Source organism: Alligator sinensis, unplaced genomic scaffold (genome assembly GCF_000455745.1).
Source record: "Alligator sinensis unplaced genomic scaffold, ASM45574v1 scaffold1077_1, whole genome shotgun sequence".
NCBI lineage: Eukaryota > Metazoa > Chordata > Crocodylia > Alligatoridae > Alligator > Alligator sinensis.
In genome coordinates this window covers 1101668-1116287 of record NW_005842476.1, presented here as the reverse complement: position 1 = coordinate 1116287, position 14620 = coordinate 1101668, and the positions used below count along the sequence as shown (strand labels likewise).

General features: G+C 42.3%; 2 protein-coding genes across 2 annotated transcripts in view; one reads left to right on the top strand and one right to left on the bottom strand.

Annotated features, from left to right (window-relative positions):
- The first annotated feature begins 3368 nt into the window (after positions 1-3368).
- Positions 3369-7935, top strand: GJD4 (gap junction protein delta 4). Its single transcript, XM_025212606.1, has 2 exons — positions 3369-3432; positions 6734-7935. The coding sequence occupies exons 1-2, from the start codon at positions 3369-3371 to the stop codon at positions 7933-7935; spliced, it is 1266 nt and encodes a 421-aa protein (XP_025068391.1).
- A 5863-nt stretch (positions 7936-13798) lies between these two features.
- LOC106722594 (frizzled-8-like) overlaps positions 13799-14620 on the bottom strand; it is a 16472-nt gene continuing 15650 nt past the window's right edge. The window contains exon 3 of the mRNA XM_014523306.1: positions 13799-13866. Within this exon, the coding sequence (XP_014378792.1) occupies positions 13799-13866 (68 nt within the window). The remainder of the gene's footprint in view (positions 13867-14620) is intronic.

Sequence of the window (14620 nt, the reverse complement as noted above, 5' to 3'; positions counted from 1 at the left end):
CAGGCTGCAGCTGGGCCAGGCAGATCCTGCTGTGGTGCCAACAGCCAGAGCCTGAATAAGCCTCCTCCTGCTGGGAGGGGGCTTGTCCCAAGCACAGAAGCTTCTGGCACCGCAGCGGGGTCTGCCCAGCCTGGCTGCAGCCGCTCTATGCTCAGACCCAGCCCCCTCATGCCTGGAGGGGACTTTTTCAGCTGCTGGCCCCAAACCCACAGCAGCTCGGGGCCAGAGGCTGAATAAGTCCTCTGTTGCCAGGAGGGAGCTTGCCCCGAGCATGGTCTCTGAGCGGCAGGGGCTAAACCTGCCCGACAGCTGGAGTGGTGAGCGGTGAGTGACCATAACGGCCAGCAGCCCCAGTGGGAGCCGTTCTGCGGGGCCAGCAGAGCTGCTGCAGGGGGCTTGCAGGGCTTTGGCCCACTCCAGACCCCGGTGCTGCTGTGCGCAGTCTGCCGCAGCTCTGCCAGCCCTGCAGCACAGCGCCCCCGCCGGGAAGGGGCTCATGCTCCCCCACATTATGACAGGGGCTGCTGCACCCAACAAGGACCCTGCCCCCTCCCACTGCAGCGGTGGGGAGGGGGAATGGCCAGGCAGGGCCCCTGGTGGGGGGTGGCAGGGAGCGCAGTGGTGAGGGCAGAAAGACCTGGCTGTCAGTGGAGGTAGAGGAGAGACTAACCATCCTCCCTGCCCCACTCTGTCTCGGGGGGAGTGCCCGGCAGACCTAGCTTGGGTCCCTGCCAGTGGGATAGATGGGGAGGAATTAAACCCCTCCCTGGCCAGACCCTGCCCCTGCCTCTCTCTGCTCGTGCTGTGGAGCAGAGCGGCAGAGCCAGCCTGGCTGGGCTGGAGTAGAGAGCCCAGCCCAGAAAGCATGCTGGGATGCTGAGGGTCTCTGGTTTAACTTAAACCAGCAAGGGGTCCGGGACAGACTACATAAACTGGTTTGAGCCAAATCCGTTAAGTCTGATGCTACATCCAACCAGGTTTATCGCAAAGCAGTTTCAGCCATTTTGAAACTGGTTTATGTGTACTGAACGTCTGTTCTGTTACAAGTTTAAACCAGATTCTTGTCACTTAAACCCATTTATGTGTAATGTCTGTCCCTAGCCCCAGTGTACTGCCCTGCTCATTGGACTATAGAGGATACCACAGTCCATAAGGTTAGAAGATAATAGTATTTTATTTTAGAAAGAAGATACCCCAGAACATCACTCCATCACAGATCCCTGGAAGCAACAGGACTAATGTGCTTAATATAGACAAATGATTATGGCCTTCTGTTTTAAAAAGCCACCCAAGATAATTTTATGTGTAATATTGATATGGAAGATGTATGGTCTATTGTGTCAATGCAGCTGCTGTGTATTAGTACCCTGTCAAAGTCTTAACATTCCTGATTCTATTTTTGGTGAAGCAAGTTTAATGGGAGTACCTACTTCTCCAAAGGAAATAGTTTGTTCCTTTGCACTGTTCCCATCTTGGAACCATCCCAACAGAAAGAGGAAAAACAAGTATAAACATATAACTTACAACCAATCCCCTGCATCGTAATTCAATAACATGGACGAGAAACATGTTTTGGCTGGAAAGTAAATGCATTAATTACAAGACCACTAAAAACATGATACTACATCTCTAGATTTAAAACCTGTAGAGGATCAAGCTGTAGAGGATAAATCATAGTTAGTTTTTTGAAAGCTCAACATCAACATTTTATTTTTTCCAAGAGTCATCACTATACACTGTTATTTTAGTGTTTTCCTGGTCTCAGACTAACCAACTTTGCTTGGTGTAGTTCTGCCCAAAGAGTTTAGTACTCCCAATTAAGCCTCACTGAATTCAAGGTGCTGGTGGAGAAGTTTTTCTTTGAACAGTTAGGTACTCTGGGAATTTAACAGAACGTTTTTATCCAGTTTTTAGTGGACAAATCCAGTCACAAATCCCAGCCCAGGCACAATTAGCACTAACTGACAGTCTTGTTGGTAATCTCAACAAAGTGCAAGGTCTTGCTAGAGTGAATGGGCCAACCTCTGTTTGAAGCAATGGTCTCAAGATAGAAGCTCATTATCAGCACTTCTACCTGTTCTGGGGATAAATGGACATCTTTAGGTTATAGGGCTGTCGAGATATTACATTTTGCTGGCACCACCATCCCAAATACATACAGCAATTGCTTAGGCTGGGTGAATTTCCTTTACAACAGTAGCATTCGGTGTGTATTACAGCACAGAGTAGAGGGAAAAAAGAGAGCTGACCAGGACGACGATTCCCCAGCACATCATGGGGGTGGGGGGAGAGTATGGATCCTGACTGCAATAACACTCAGGATCCATCTTATAACAATAAGATGTCGTGGTGATTCAGTCATGAGTTTCTCTGTGTGTATCTGGGTTTGTTTACGAGTAATGAACAGTACCCCCCATTACTCAGGGCAGATTGTAAAATTACAGGCTAGCCCTTAGCACTGTCACAGTTTACTACTTAAATAAAAATTGGAAGCATCTTTACAAGTATCTGCTTAGATTTTAAATTACAGAGGCAAATCTCTACTAGGCTCTTCCTAGTGATGATTAGGGTACAGAACAGTTCGGCTGGGGAGAACTGATACCAATGGAAAAGAAATTACTTTAATAGTGTCTTGAATCATCTTTTCTCAGCTGTCACCATTTTCATCATCAATATGCCTGCAAGGGAGACTTTGCCCTCTTGTCAGGCTTAAGGCAAGTGAATTTTTGGTGCAACTGTGATTGACAAGACCACAATGGCCTGTCAGGGAGGCTGTGTTTTTTTTAATAAAATAACTTCAGGAAGATTGTAACGGGATAGCTTCCTAGTAAAGAGCTGTGAAACTGAAAATTCTGTCCAAAGACAAGAGACATCAGTCCTTCTGTATCCCCTTTCCTTGTATTATCTATTTGTATTCCCCTTGGGGAAAACGGAGAGGCTTCTATTATTTCCTGTACTGATCTCTCTCTCTCTCTCTGTCTTTTGCCACTGAAACATCCCAGCAATGCCAGGAGGCTGGTATGCCCTGGGATGTAAGAATAGTGCACAATGGCAGAGATTACTTGTTGTCCTTTGTCTACTGGCAGTTGTCCGGACAGGGGGCCCATAGAGGTAAGTACAGCAAAACGATCTGTGAAGCTAGCACTTTTTTGTTAAGCCAACTGTATTTGCTAAGAAAGACCTGCAAGAGTCAGCACCCCCTTTCGTTCCTTCATGAAAATAACCCTTCATCAATAATGCTTCTAGTAAATGGGTTTCCCATTGCCCCCTTTTTATTATTTTCTTCCTCTCTAGGTTTAATTTGCTTAGAAATGGCAGATTTCCTTCTGAAACTTCAGAAGCTGGAAGTGTAGTGAACCACTTAAAAAATGGAGCGCTGGGATTCACTGGGGTTTTTGATTATCACTCTCAACTACAATGTGACCATTGTTGGTAAGTATCTTTAAAAGATGTATTTTTTTTTTCCAGAGTTATATGCAAGAATCATTGAACTTTCTTTCCTGGTAACCAGCTTTCCTTTCTAGCCACCCATCTGACTGGACTCGTCACAGAGGAGAGGCAATTTGCTTTGCTACGGAATACACTGGTAGTTAATATATTTGTAATTTTTAATAGATACCTCCTATGAATATTTTTTCTGAACTTTGTGAATGAAATGATACATTCGTGTGTTCCTATTTTTACCCACCGAGTTTCCTGTCAGACCTGCTGTGCTGTAATGAAACCCCCAAAGTGAAGGCAGGTGTAACAACTATGCTTTTTCATCATATGACGTAAAAAGAAAAGGAATTATGTCCTTAGTAACTTAAACCACAAGGTAAATAATATAAGGGGAAAGAAAACTTCCAAAAACTGTTGTGATTAGGTAATCATAACTTTCATACTTCATTTTGATGTTTACAGAGTTCAAACAGATTTTTAAAATGCATTTTAGTTTTTCTCAGACAATGGCTTCAGTGTTTGGGGGTTTTGATGTACTGTTTTGTTTGTGTAAGATTTTGTCATTGATTCATGGTGTTGTTTGAAGCAAGCGACATGGCCCGATCCAAAAGCTTTGTAGGATCAGGCCCTTACAACCCAGTCCTGTAAATACTCCAGAGTGTACTGCTCCCAACAGTAAGTAATCCCAATGAATCTCAAATGAAAGGACTCACTGTAATTACTGTAGGCAGGGTTGAGCCTTTACGGAAAGCAAAGCACAATGGAGTGCGTATGGGTGATACTAAGTTACCTCCCAGGGAGCCACTGATCTTTAAGTAGACCTCCCCATTGAATACCTTCTAATTAAAAATTGACGGCAGAACACAGCTCAGGGTGTTGCAGGGCTTAATTAAACATTTCTTAAACACTTTGGGATCCTTGTACTAAGACTGCTACAGACGTGTGAAGTATTACTTATTAAGGGCTAATTTTGGCTTCCTGTAGCAAGTATTCCCCCACTCGCATCTCACCGTAAAAGGAGGGGCACGGTAGCCAGTAGAATTCTGTCAGGAGAAGACCGTGTGAAACCCCCATCAGCTAGTTTGTGTGTAGGTAACACATTTAGTGGGTTACGGGAGGTTTTCAGTGTGATCTCAGATTTAGGAGTCTCCCTGAATTATCAAGGAGTTGCTATGCTTTTGCCATTTTCATCGTTTCTGAGTACAGTGCTGTTATTTTATCTTATAGTCTATCCTACTAGCCTCAAGTGAACTATGTAAGTCATCCCAAATGCATGCCAGTAAAATATTGACACCACATTGATGTTGCACAAACATTTGGATGTTTAAAGATTCAAACATAGTTTTTTGGCAAGTAAGAGAGAGATTGTGTGTTTCTGTATATTCGCTACATTTTACAGAATCCCTAAATTAGGATTTTGAGTCCAAGGAATGTAGTGTAAAAGTGTAAAAAATTTGGGAGGGGCAGGAGGGTGTACGTGCACATGCCTGGAGAGAGTCAGTCCATGATAACACTTTATATTGCCAAATTCATTACACAACCAGTTAGAATGGACATTTAGGACTACTGATATTGGTGAATTTGCCATTTATTTCATTGGAGGTAGATATTTAACTTTTAGGTAGAAATTAGAAGGATAAAAGGTAAAGCAGAGAAGGGAATGGGGAGAGAGCAGAGGAAAACAGGCTAAAGGCTAGAATACAAGGTAGACAAGAGGCTACCTTGTCTGTTCTACCTTGTATTCTAGCACTGTAATGTCTCCCTTTAGCCTTTTTTCCTCCTGCTCTCTCCTCCACTCCCCTCTCTGCTTTACCTTTTGTCTTTCTAATTCTACCTATTTACATGTTCACTGACATCCCGCAACACTTTTAGCTTCTCTCATTACTTGGTGACTTGGAGCAGCAGAGATTCCCTACGCCTGAAGAAGGGTGCCTGTGCCTGAAAGCTTGCTGAGAACTTTTTTCCAGCTACTCAGTTGGTCTAATAAAAGATCTCACATCTACTCAAAGAACCTTGCCTGCCTTATGTCCTTAGACCAACATGGCTACAACCAAAAACCTAGCAACTTTAAAATAGGCTAATGCGCACTAAGCATCATTTAAAAGCTCTGCTCTTTAGTTAATATGCACTAAGCCAAGCTAATTTGCACTTTCCTAGTACCTCACAATGGAGGTATTAGTTTATGCACCTTAAACCTAAAGCGTGTTAATGCACATGTAGATGTGTTTTTAAGGCTTTACTACAGCTGATTTTAAGACAGAAAGGTACTTTGCAGGCACAGACACAGAAGACTTTTAGAGCACCAGAGAAAGCAAAAATGAGGGTGTAATGACATCAGTGGAAATAGACAACCAATAAAACAATAGTGAGAAAGGACTGAGGGGAAAATGTGTACAGTTTTAATAAAGATTGAAAACATATTAATTAGCACATAGTAACTACTTCAGTTGTAAGTTATAGTGTAGATAGGATAGATACCTCTGTTGCTATCCCATTGAACCTTAACTTATACATTAAAACTTAATAAAAATGAAAGATGAATGTTTATCAAGGACAATGGTGTGTACAGTAGTTACATTTAGTTTTCCTTCTTGTGAGTCAACTCAGGTTAAAATAAGACAAACATACCAGTAGGGATGTATGATGTACTACTTGATAAAGGAAGGAGAAACATGGAGGAAATTGAGGTAAATTTACCCAACTGGGATTTCTCTGTACTGAGATGTAAACGTGCACCAGAACATACGAAGTAGGAAAGGGGTTTAGCAACCTGCAGGCTGCATGTGTCCCACAGAACCATTTTTTCTGCCCCACAAAGCAGACTGCACAGGCTTCTGTGGCATTTCCATGGCTTTCCTGTGGTAGGAGCTTCACCTGTGGGGTGGCTGGGTAGTGGGGAGAAGTGACAGCAGTGGCACTGGCTTGGGCACTGGCTCTGGTTGTATGACCCACATTAGAAGTGACCTATGCTTGAAGCTGATCATTAGAGCAGACCCTTGCTGCAAAGTGGCCATCCACTGAGGTATGGGGACCTGAGGCTTTAGTTTAGCGCTTGTTGAAATGAACAGAGCTTTTTCCACACTAGAGTCTTGAATGGTTGTCTAATACATTTTAAGACACCTCCCAACCCTTGTTCAGATGAGAATTAAGGGGAGAGGGTAAGGAGCTTGGGAAAAAGAAGACTTGATTCCAGCTGCTATTTCTTCATATACATTTGAGCACCCGACGTGTCTCTTACTTTCTAAAATTCACTTTCTGTGTTCTGATTCTCCTCCCATTTGCTCTCTTCTAGGAAAGATCTGGCTGATGTTAGTGATCTTGTTGAGGATGGCGGTGATAGTGTTAGCAGGATATCCACTCTACCAAGATGAGCAGGAACGGTTCATCTGCAACACCTTGCAGCCTGGATGCTCCAATGTGTGCTATGACATTTTTTCTCCTGTCTCTCATTTTAGATTTTGGCTCATTCAGACAGTGTCTGTACTGTTACCTTATGCTGTGTTCAGTGTCTATGTTCTGCATAAGGTAGCCATGCACATAGTAAGAGCACACTGTTTGCCATGTAGACATAAAAGGATTAAAGACTTCACTAGCCACAAAGCTTTGAAGGAACCCAGCAGAAGGGCTGCCATCACTAGACCAGCCTGTAAGGCTGACTACTTGAGCATCCCTGATTTTTCTGGGGCTTACATTGTTCACCTTTTCCTAAGGACATTGGCTGAGGCTGCCTTTGGAGCTGGGCACTACTATCTCTTTGGATTTTTTGTTCCCAAGCGCTTTTCCTGCTACCATTCTCCTTGTACGAGCATGGTTGATTGCTACATCTCCCGGCCCACTGAGAAAACTATCATGATGATTTTCATTTGGGGAGTCAGTGGCCTCTCCTTTCTCCTTAGTCTTATTGACCTAGCTTTTGCCATCCAGCGAATGGCAGTAAGAAAACAGCCAAATAAGCAGCTGATTACAAGTCTCCATGAAGAGAATGAGTTCAATTCAGACCTGCCTCCAACTGACAAGCATGGAGGCTCTTCACCATTTCAGGAAGACAGAGGCTGTCCACCTCCAGCCATGAATGATAATCCCGTCAGTGAAGGTTCTTGTTCACTCCTCTCTGAAGAGGAAGAAGAATCTGCTCTTCATCCTCAAGTTCTCTCTCAGCAAACTGTCAGCTCAAACCTTAACAGTAACAGCAACAAGCCCTACACAGCAGATGGCCTTGCTGCTAATCACGTGGGCAATGAAACACACTTATGTGGCAGCAATCAACAAGGGATTCCATACAGGCAGTCAGGACCTGGGTATCACCAGGGCTTCACCAAAGAGCCTGTCCTTGCTTTGAGCCCCCAGGCCAAGTCACCGCTCGGCGTTTATTCCTCCGTAGTTCAGAGCAAGCTTTTAGGGCAATATTCATCAGCTGAGCTAAAAGCATCAGACACGCAATCAAATTGTAGCAGTTCTGGTTACTTAAGGTCAAAAAAATCTGAATGGGTTTAAAGTCCAGTAGCTGATCAGTGTCCTGGATTAACATGTGCTTCATGGCACTATTGCTATTGCATTTCAGATGAATACAGTAAAGGTTAAATCCCATTTTTGCATGTAAAAAAATATTTTACTATGCTCCTTTGGCTGAACAAAAAGCAGGAAGCAAAATTTGCTGTGATTGTAATAGGAGTGCATGGAAATCTCTGATAACACTTTGTTGCAGATTTCATTAAGATAACTTGCTGTTTGGAAAAGATAATGATTTTATGCTCTCCTGAATTTAAGTGATCTTTTTAACAAGACCATGGATAGCTACTGATGTGGCTAACATTCTTTTCATATAAATATAATGTACTTTTTCTTGCATGTACCTAGTATAAAGGCAAACTATTCACCTTAGAAATAGCATAGGTTTGAATTTTAAACACCACTTTCCATTGCCTATTATCCAAAGGTTAATGAATCTCCCACATGAAATCTTCAAGACCTTTCTAAAAAGGATATTACATTGAACACCTCATCTTTAGGAGTATGTACTGCATATTTAAACCTCATGCTTTGTAACAGAGTGCCCATATGTAAACTTAGAAGAGATATGATATCCATACAAAAGGCCTTTTTTTCTCTGTTTAGTTAAATTCATCATTCAAAAATAATCACTCATTGAAGTAGATCAAATTAGAGCTGATCTTTTTGTTGTAATGGTTTGATCTTTTCTACATTCATTCTAGTGTGGCCCAGCACTTAAAGCAGAAGACTAGGAAGCCAGAGGCCTGGGTTTCATTCTAGGCACATGGCCTTAGAAAGTTATTTAGAGCAGGTTACTGATATATGGCTACAGCTTATCATGGACAGAGGTGAAGGAGCCCAAGCTCAAAGCGAGTTGTAGAGGATATGGTACCACACCGCTTCAGAGGACTGCAGAGAGAAAGGCTGGTTGTAGAAGAAGCAGGTTTCATTTCCTCCAGGCTGGTGCAAAGGTGGTTGGAGGTTAGATCCAGCACACTTACAGCACAACAAGCCACATGTAAACAGTAGTGGCAGCTCTGCAGGGCTTTTGTAACTTAGCTGAAGGGGAAAGTAGCTCCTTGCCTGTCCTCTTCCCATTTGTGCTCATGTGCTAGAGACAATCTGGTACATAAACACTTAGTTTCCACCTCTGCACAATGTAAAGAAGGATCCTAACACCTCCCAGGGGTATTTAGTCTTAATAACTGGGCAAAACTTACCCTGTGTGTCTGAAGGCAAATTTTGACTTTCTCTGTAAAGTGTTTTGAGTTCCCCTGAGAATATGCTAAAGACTACCTTAATTGCTATAATCTAAATAATATTTTCTTTTATGTTAGTTGAGCTTGTTCCATTTTTCATGTGTGATGGTGACATATTTTATCATTTCCTGGATAGGAATTATATTAATTATTAAACTGATTGTAGACAGAAAAGCATTAACTATTTAGCTCTCTAGTCTCCAAGGCCTATTGATGGGGTATGCGTGGATTAGCCCACAATATCACAAAACTGTGCAGCACTTGCACCTTTTATCATTCAAATGATCTTATCAGCAGTGAGAAGGAATACAAGGAACAAATGTGGGTTGAGTTTGTCTTGTACATCCCTCAAGCTGGTACCTAAATAGATAAGTGGATTAATAATGTATGCTGTGACTGGACTCAGTGTGTTTATTTGCATCTCTAGTCTTTTAAAAATATATAGCTAGAGAATCTCCAGCATAAATTAATGATATCCCTGAAAGGGATAATAAAATCTGTAAACCTCTTCCTTCCTCTGTTTGTGGTTTTAGTTATGTAATAATGTTTTATGCTAATAATACTGTCACTTAATCATAGGTCTGAATGATGGATAGTCTTTATTGTCTTTGGATCCCTGTAGCATGAAGCCAGTGCAACAAATATAATATAATTGGAGTTCACTGCTCATTGAGCATACTGGACATCTCAAGATTTGTACTCTTAACTGAACGATGAACATAAGCTCTGAAAACACCAATATGCTCTAATGCAGTGGTTCTCAAACTTTTTAAACTCAAGAGACTCCTTGATAGACTTGAGGCATGCTCTTAATTTTTACTTATTTTTTGACTACAGAAAATGAATAGAGCAATTTTTCTGTTGCAAATGACTCAGAAAGACCACAATAGGTATGGATTCCTATTTGAAAATTGCGTTTATCTTGTGAATCATGTTTGCACACCTAAGAGTAATGACATTGAATGCACCCTTGAAAGGATCTCAAAGCATCCCAGGATGCCATGGCACCCTGGTTGAGAATCATTGTTCTAAGGGATATGTCTCTGTTCTTAAGGCTGCCTCCAAGTCTAATCATTTTTTTTCTAATGATGTAGGGAATCAGGGAGGCATACTTTTCTGGAAAAAACAAAAATAATTAACACTCTGCAAGACCACGGTGAATTTAGGGGTTTTTACTGCTCACAGCTAAATAGTGACTTCATATCTGAAGCAGATTAGAATTGGTGATCAATGAATAAAAGCAATGAGAAGCAAGATATGTAGCAAATAGAAACGTTTTCAGCAAACAGAAGCCTTTTAAAAAGAAGAAACAAAAAGGATGCACCTATATTTTTAGGGAGGGAAAATTAACAGAACAACTTGTGTCCATTTGATCCTTGAATACTAGTTGAAGGGAGCAAATCAACATGGCACAGGGTTCCCAGTGGAGTCCATCAGGACTCAGTACTTGGGCCAGTACTCTTTAACACTTTCATCAATGATCTGGATTTGGAAGTAACTGGCCAAGTTCACAAATGATACCAAATTATGGGGGAGGGCTGTCACACTGCAGGACAGGCTGGGAATACAGGCCAACTTAGACACACTCTCAAGGTGGGCCAACCAAGACTGGATGGCCTTCAATGCAGAGAAGTGCAAGGTGCTGCACCTTGGTAGGAAGAACCCCCAGCAGGCTCAGCAGTGCTATGCTCACTAGCACCGCGACCAAAAAGACTTGGGGGTCTTGATTGACCATAAGATGAATATGAGCCACCAATATGATGCAGTGGCAAGCAAAGCTAACCAAACTCTGGCATGCATTCACTGATGCATCTCAAGCAAAACCAGGGAAGTCATCCTCCTGCTTTACTCAGCCCTGGTGAGACAGCACCTGGGGTACTGCATCCAGTATTGGGCACCCCCATTTCAGGAAGGATGGGGAGAAGCTTGAGAGTCCAGAGGAGAGCCACTCGTATGATCCAAGGCCTGGAGGGAAGGCTGTACGAGGAGAGGCTGAGGGACTTGGGGCTCTTCAGTCTGGAGAAGAGAGGGCTCGGGGGAACTTAGTGGCAGCCTACAACTTTATAATAGGGATGCATCAGGACCTGGGAGAACATCTATTCAACAGAGCTCCCCAAGGGATAGCAAGGTCTAACAGCCATAAACTCCAAGAAGGCCGATTTACACTGGATATAAGAAAAAAGTTTGTTATGGTGTGAGTGTCCAGGGTCTGGAACAAACTCCCCCAGAGGTGGTGCAAGCACCTACTCTGGACTCCTTCAAAAAACAGGTGGATATATTTGTTGCTCGGGTCACTTGATCCCAGCTGACTTCCCACCTATGGTGGTGGGGCTGGACCCGATGATCTCATGAGGTCCCTTCCAGCCCCTAATGTCTATGAAATCTATTAATATAAAATAAGATTCCAAGTGATTCCTGTTCCATTATGCAACTGTTTGTAGGAAGGTTGGAAAGGAAGAGTAAAGATAGTTAGAAAATTAAATTCTCAAATCCTGTTGTAGCATGCAATGTAGAAGCTTGGCTACAAAAGCTATTCTTGATTTTGTGACTTCTCATGTGTCCTCAATATGCCTCCCAATAACTACATGTTAAGCTTTCTCACTTGCTTTCAGATTCTTTCTTAACTTTGTTTCTTAAGGAACAGCTCCCCAAAAGAGAGGCTGAAACCAGAACATTGACCATGGTGCCCTTCAGACTTCAGGAGAGTTTGGATTTGCATTTAGATCATGCTGTCAAAACTACATGCAAGTGACCCAGGTCACAAAAGATCTTCCCACACCAGCAACAGGATGAAATGCTAATGTTACTGTGTGGAGTGTAATAGGAGCTCATCATCCAGTCTCATGGATTAGTGAGAAACAGAGAATTGATTTAATGGAAAATTTTCACTGTCTAACTTTATCCAAACTACATAGTTTGTTCAATAAAAGATATCATCCTAAGAAATACTTGCCTCTCACTAAAACATAAGTTCCTCTCAGCTCCCTGGATGGGCTGTTGGGAGTCCCAGGACTCCCAAGGTCTAGAGCTCTGGGACAGCCCCTGTTGTCTTATTACCCTGGGGCTGGCAAGCCCATGGTTTTAGTCTCCTCAGCTCTTGGGTATCTTCACCACAGATACTGCTTTATGAAGGGAAATCTAGGACTTCACTACTTCATAAAAAATTAAACCTAAATGTTTCAATTTTTCCAGCAAAAAAAGTTTTGAGATGCCTTTGTCATGGGAAAGTTTGAAATGCACTGTTTTGTGTCAATTTGGAATACATCTTTTGAGAGATCAGAATGGAAGAGAAATTCCAAGTATTAAGAAGCTTTAATCACTGTTTCCCAGTTATTACAACCATCCTACCCCCGTTTAATAGAAAGCTTTCATTTCTATTCTCTAGTGACGTAGATTGTACACTGTTGGCTAGTGAATGTATAATTACACAACAGCAGTGGTTGTCCTTGACTCTCCAGCTTCAGAGAAGGAAGTACAGCTAACAAATGTATTCAAAGTGAAGCTAACAAATGTATGAATATCTTTAGTGAATTATTGCATGCTTTAAGATACCCTCCTTTTGTGACACATCATTATGTTGTTATCCTTCTGTTAAGGATCTGTGAAAGAGGATATTAATTGTATGTTATTTTAACACCATAATTATACTGAAGAATAGATATTTTGCTGCATGTATTGTTTCAGGATAACTATACCCTCAAACCTAGCATATCCTAAAAGCATGAGAGATGAGGCTACTCTTTAACTTCTCTCTTTTGTGCTGTTTGATACCCTGCTAGTCAGAGAAGTAATTTTACAATGCTGTTCTCCCATGTAATTGAATTGTTGAGAACATTATGGAAACAAGATACCTTGTTCGAAGTCCTAACATAAACACTTCTTCTGTCTTGCATGCAGGTTATGGCAAATAAGTTTAGCATTACCGGAGTCTGATCATAATGTATTCATTGTATCTTTATATCAGAAGTTAAATCATATAACCACCTCCACACTGCATGACTCCTATCACAATGCCTCCTGTAGTACTGCTACCCCCTCTCACCTCTTCCCCCTCCCTTCAGTCCCCAAAGTCCTTCTTCGTCTACAAATAGGGAATTGGAAGTAAAAGTACTAAATGCAATGAAATCACCAAGGCTGCTCTACTATATATCTGCATGATTTTACTATTGTTCCTCCCCATTAGCCATGTTTGGTTAATGCGCACTTGGAGAATGTTATTTAGATTGTTCCTGACATGAATCAAAATGTAAACTTATTCCCCAGGAAGTGATTTGATTACTATGATGTATATTGCCCCGTGCAAGGAAAAAACCTTGTATATCTGGATAAAGTTAAGTTCGCCGACATGTACAATACTTTGAGTAATCCATCATACTGAATTGTTACATGTAAAACAAATACTGAGAGGCAAGGCATGGAGAGGTTTTCCATCGAGCAATTTCCAACAAAGGGGTGGGGGGCTGATTTTAAGAGCTCTGTATATACAGTAGTGGAGTCTTGACTGAAATCTACTGAATTTCTTCTGACATACCTCCACTGAATTAAGGCCGTCTTGTGGATTTCAATGTCTTTTCTTTTGGTGCTCTCCATGTCAGGAGAGAGAGAGATCAAGTTTCCTGTAGCTCAGTAATTGAGACTTTAACCCAGGTATCGAAGCCATACTCGAAGGCTTTCACTGTTGAAAACATTGTTGAACGAAGATAGTAGTGGAGCATAGCTCTCTTAAAAAAGCCCATTCCTACATGATATGTTTAAGAAATGAAGTGGAGGGGCAGGAAACAAATCCCCTCCATGTTTCCCCCAATTGTCTTTGCAATGTTGTCCCTCCCAGAACAGGAGCTATATTTTGTATATTGTGCACTGCAGAGCATGCTGGCATTGTTAAAGAACTGGTGAGGACAACAATGATGATAGACAGCAACAGCAAGGGAGAAGTGCAGGAGGGTCTGACCAAGCTGAAAGTATTCCTGCAGTGGCTCCTAAATGGCCCAGTATTAGAAGTAGTTATACTCCTTCTTTCTTAAGAGCACCAAAGAATATAGTTGTGCTAAAAGTGGGTGTAGCTCTGTGTCTCAGCCCTCTGACCTGCTCCATCCCCACCATCTTTCAGTAGTCAGAGGTAATTCCTAAATAAATGATGGCTAATGAATGTGTTAGGGCAGCAGTGGCTAACCCACAGCATGGATGCCACAAATGGCACGGGCAACCTCTGTGTGTGGTGCGTGACAGATCAGAAATAGGACAAGCAGCACCATAACAAATATGGCAGGAAGCAGAAAGTAGAGCAGCAGATTGGGCAGGGAGCACAGGGAAGTATGGAGAAAGCAGAGCAGCAGAGTAAGCAGGGGAAGAGGATTGGAGTGGCAATTCGGGAGGGTGTGGAACTAATTTCTGGCACACCTGCCAAAAAGGTTGGCCCCCACTGCATT